General features: G+C 24.6%; 1 protein-coding gene across 2 annotated transcripts in view; it reads right to left on the reverse strand.

Moving 5' to 3' along the window:
• Window positions 1-356: 356 nt before the first annotated feature.
• LOC141293976 (G protein-coupled receptor 137Ba-like) overlaps window positions 357-4,992 on the reverse strand; it is a 10,311-nt gene continuing 5,675 nt past the window's right edge. The window contains exons 4-7 of one of the 2 annotated variants that reach the window (XM_073826048.1): window positions 2,980-3,129; window positions 2,769-2,897; window positions 2,562-2,683; window positions 357-810 (exon numbers count right to left, since the gene is read on the reverse strand). In XM_073826048.1, coding sequence (XP_073682149.1) covers window positions 702-810; window positions 2,562-2,683; window positions 2,769-2,897; window positions 2,980-3,129 — 510 coding nt within the window. In that variant the 3' untranslated portion in view covers window positions 357-701. Of the gene's footprint in view, window positions 832-2,561; window positions 2,684-2,768; window positions 2,898-2,979; window positions 3,130-4,992 lie in introns of both variants that reach the window. The other variant, XM_073826047.1, reaches the window with a different exon arrangement.

Genomic DNA, 4,992 nt, shown 5'->3' on the forward strand with positions numbered 1-4,992 from the left:
ATAAAAATTAAATATATAATTATTTAATAATGGAAATAAAATTACACATAAATACAAATATAAATCTTTTTCTTTTTTTACTCCCTTGATCAAAATAAAACTACAATTAAAAACTAAAATAAATACAAATAAAAAATACTAAAACAAATGAAAATGAAATAAACAAAAATGCACTTAGGAATTAAAATAAATAAAATGCAAATACAATGAAACAAATAAAATAATTTAATTAAAAATAAAATAAATAAAATTACAATTAAATTAATTAATTAAAAATGCAATTATTGGAAATAAAATTTAACATTTTATAAAAAAAATATATTTTTTCACTCCCTGTTTGATCAGACCGTCAACAGTTTATCCCAAATTAAACTGAAAAATGTTAAATAACCATTTCTGAGGTGATAAACTGGATGCCACTTGCTGACTGAAACATGCAATGCAGTGACGTTTGTAAAGTGTACTACTTTGTAAAGGTAGTATGCAGTCTGTAAGTACAGCTTTCTGAACACAGCCTCGTTTAGAACCTTGATCACTGGGACCGTGGTCGCCATGACGATGCGCACTGCTCTGGAGTCAGTTGCCATGGCGACTCACCCTTACAGTGCGTCGTGCGTGTGACGTGATGCTCGTGTAAGACCGTGTGTGTGCGTCGGTGGTCTAAAGTGCAGTGCGTTTCTCGTTTACATCTTTAGTGTCGGTTAACGGTTGAGTCCCGCCGTTGCCAATGACGACCGCGGCTCGTCTCCTCCCAGATGGACCAGGAAGCTGCTGCTGCGGCTGCTCCAGTCAAAGCCGTCCGTCGACAGACTGAACACACCAAAAATCTGACTAAATCAAATCATATAAATATTATATTTCAAAGTATATATTGTTTTACTGCATTGTTAAAGAAATAAAAATCATCATTATATCACGTTTGATGTTGGGGGGATGCAGTATTATTTTAGTAATGTTTATGAAAAAAAAATATTTTTTGTATTTATAAATAATTGAATTGAACTTTCATTGGTTTTATTCTTAATATATTTCTACATATCTTTTAGTAATTTTTTGTATTAATTATTTAAAAATATATATTTTTCTTTTTATTTTAGTACATTTTTTAGTAATTGTCTTCGTAATTTTATTACATTTATTTAAATTTTAAATAATTTAAATACATTTTTAAAAACATTACGTACCTTTTTTATTGTATTTTATTGTATTTATTAATTATTTTTTATAATATATTTCTATCTGTCTTAGTTTTTTTATTTTGAGTTAGGTTTTTGTTATTTTATTGTATTAATCATTTGAATTTGCTTATTTATTCATTTATATATATATATATATATATATATATATATTTCTTAGTTTTTTTTTTTGTTTAATAATTTTATTGTATTTATTAATTATTGAATTTGCTTTTTAAAATACATTTCTATCTATCTTTGTATTTTGGTTTTAGTTTTAGTAATTTATTGTATTTGTTAATAATTTAAATTGGCTTTTTTAAATTATTTTTTAAATACATTACGTACCTTTATTTAATTTTTTATTTAGTTTTTATTTTATTGTATTTCTTAATAAATTGAATGAGATTTTTAAAAATATTTTAAAAATATCTTTTAATCTATTTTTAGTTATTTTAATTTTAATTTTTTATTTTATTGTAATTATTAATAATTAGAATTAGCTTTTTTAATTAATTTATAAAATAATTTCTTTCTATCTGTAGTAAATTTTGTCTTTGATTTTAGTTTTAGTAATTCTATTGTATTTATTAATAATTTTAATTGGCTTTTTATTAGTTTGTAAATATATGTTTTATCTATCTTTGGTAATCCTTTATTTTTATTTTAGAATTTTATTAGTTTTTACATATATTTCTATCTATTTTTAGTAAATGTTTTATTTCAATTTTTTATTAATAATTTGAATTACCTTTGTACTAGTTTTTAAATATATTTCTATCTTTAGTTAATTTTTTAATTCGGTTTTAGTACTTTTAACTTTTTTTATTTATATTCATTAATCATTTGAATTTGCTTTTTATTATGTTTTTCTTATATATAAATATATATTTCTATCCGTTTTGGGTAAATTTTTTATTTCAGTTTTAGTTTTAGTAATTTTATTGTATTTATTAATAATTTAAATAAGCTTTTTTTTCGTTTTTAAATATACTTCTATCTTTAGTACGTTTTTTTTTCCATTTTTTCATTTTAGTAATTTTGTTATTTTTTTAATACTTTATATTTGCTTTTTTTATTAGTTCTTAAATGTATTTCTAACTATCTTTAATATTTTTTTATTTCAGTTTTAGTTTTAGTACTGTTATTTATTATTAATTTAAATTAGCTTTTTTATTAGTTTTGTATATATATTTCTATCTTTAGTTAATTTTTTTAGTTTTTTCTTTAGTTTTAGTCATTTTATGGTTTTTATGTAATAATCAGAATTTACTTTTTTACATTTATATTTAAAAAATGTTTCAATCTATAGTTTTTTTGTTTTTTTCTCATCTTATACTGATGTTTTATTTTATTTCATGGTTATTTTGGTTCTGATGTTTCTACCTGGTTGAGGTGGTGACCGGATGGGAAGCCCAGGCTAAATCGTCGTCGCTGTCGTAGCGTCTGGGATTGTCAAAGAAGTACGGCCGGTTTGAGAAGACGTGGCTGGGAATGGCAGAACCGCTCTAGAAAACAGCAGAACACACTTAGATCAGTCAGTTCAGGATCTTCTGCAGACAATAAACACTCCTGAGATCCGCTCCAGCTCACCCGGTCCTGAGCCGGTTTTCGCACCCGGAAGAAGAAAACCACCAGAGACGTGGGCAGCAGCTCCCAGACGAACAGAATCACGCCGAACACCACGTAACCCGCGTCGCCCAGACTGGAGCGCAGATCCGCCTGCAGAACCACAGCAAACACAGCTTTATTTGTGACTGAGCTCCAGGAACTCAGGAGATGAGATGCGGCGTGTGACGCCCACCTGATCCGACACGTTGTACCAGTCGTAATCGAACGAGTTTATGCTCTCTATGTTGGTCAGAGCCAGAACCACCAGGTTATAACAGGCGCGAGACGCGTACAGGAGAATCACCATCAGCCCGATCAACGTCACCTGACACACCGACGTACCCTGAACAAAGACAACAAACATCCATCAGGGTAAAACACACATTCACATATCTATCTATCTATCTATCTATCTATCTATCTATCTATCTATCTATCTATCTATCTATCTATCTATCTATCTATCTATCTATAGCACATTTGCATGTGTCCAGTTCTCTGATGACGATTACTGAACAGCTAAATGCAGTTAAACAAGTAAAAAAAAAAAAAAAAAATTATTTAAATTTTCCTTTTTAAAAAAATTACAATTTGAAATAACTTGCATTTATTTTTATATTAATTGTACATTTATTATTTAGGATTTTTCTTTTATTTAAAAATTATTATACGTGACCCTGGACCACTAAACTAGAAAACCAAAACCACATTGTATGGGTCAAAATTCTAGATTTTTCTTTTATGCCAAAAATCATTAGGAAATTTAGTAAAGATCATGTTCCATGAAGATTTTTTGTAAAATTCCTACTATAAATATATCAAAATGTAATTTTTGATTAGTAATATGCATTGCTAAGAACTTAATTTGGACAACTTTAAAGGTGATTTTCTCAGTATTTTGATTTTTTTGCACCCTCAGATTCCAGATTTTCAAATATTGTCCTATCCTAACAAACCATACATCAATAGAAAGCTTATTTATTGAGCTTTCATATGATGTATACATCTCAGTTTTGTAAAAATTAACCTTATGACTGGTTTTGTGGTCCAGGGTCACATATAATAAATTTAAATTAATTTTACATTTGAGTTTTTTTTGTATTATTTAGGATGGTTGTTTATAATTATTTATTTATTTTAATTATATGATTTAACTAAATTTATAGTGTTTTATTATATTATAATTATGTTAATTTGACATTTGTGTAATTTATTTATTGCATTATTTTATGTATAATCATTTTTACTGTGTTAATCAATTTTAAATCAATTCTTAAATCATCTTAAATGTTCTTAAATTTTCTGTTTTTATTGTTGTGATTATTATTTTTTAAATTTTTAATGTGATTATTGTTTTAAATGATTATGATTTTTTATGCTATTATGATTTTAATTCCTTTTATGTACAGCACTTTGAATTGCCATTGTGTATGAAATGTGCTATATAAATATACTTGCCTTGCCTTATTTACTTTCATTTTGATTTTTTTATTGTACGGATTGTGACAATTTAATTCATTATTATTTTTTTTATTAATATTAATTTTACTTTTTTTAATTTATTATTTAGGATGTTTATTTTTTATTTGAAAAGTATTTATTTATTTTAATTATATGATTTACTTTAATTTACAGTATTTTATTATAATATAATTATTTTAATTTGACATTTTTATCATTTATTTAAGGTTCTCTGATGACTATTACTCACCAACTGAAATGCAAGTAAACAAGTAAAAAAATTTTGCAAGTGTTTTATTTAAATTTTGATTTTAAGAAAAATTACAATTTTAAATATCTTAAATTTATATTTATAGAAATATTAATTGTACATTTATTTTTTATTATTATTATTTTGGATGTTTTTTTAAATTATTTATTCATTTTAATTTATAGTACTTTATTATAGTATAATATTTAATCATTTATTTACGGTTCTCTGATGATGATTACTGACCAGCTGAAATGCAAGTAAACAAGTAAAAAAAAAAAAAAATTCAGCAAGTTTTGCAGTTTTATTTAACACTTGCATTTTAGCTGGTCAGTAATCGTCATCAGAGAACCGTAAATAAATGATAAACAAATAATTATAATATAATTAAATACTATGAATTAAATTAAATCATATAATAAAAATAACTAAATAATTATGAATAAATAATTTATATTAATATATATATATATATATATATATATATATATATAT

Source organism: Garra rufa, chromosome 20 (genome assembly GCF_049309525.1).
Source record: "Garra rufa chromosome 20, GarRuf1.0, whole genome shotgun sequence".
NCBI classification, from domain to species: domain Eukaryota; kingdom Metazoa; phylum Chordata; class Actinopteri; order Cypriniformes; family Cyprinidae; genus Garra; species Garra rufa.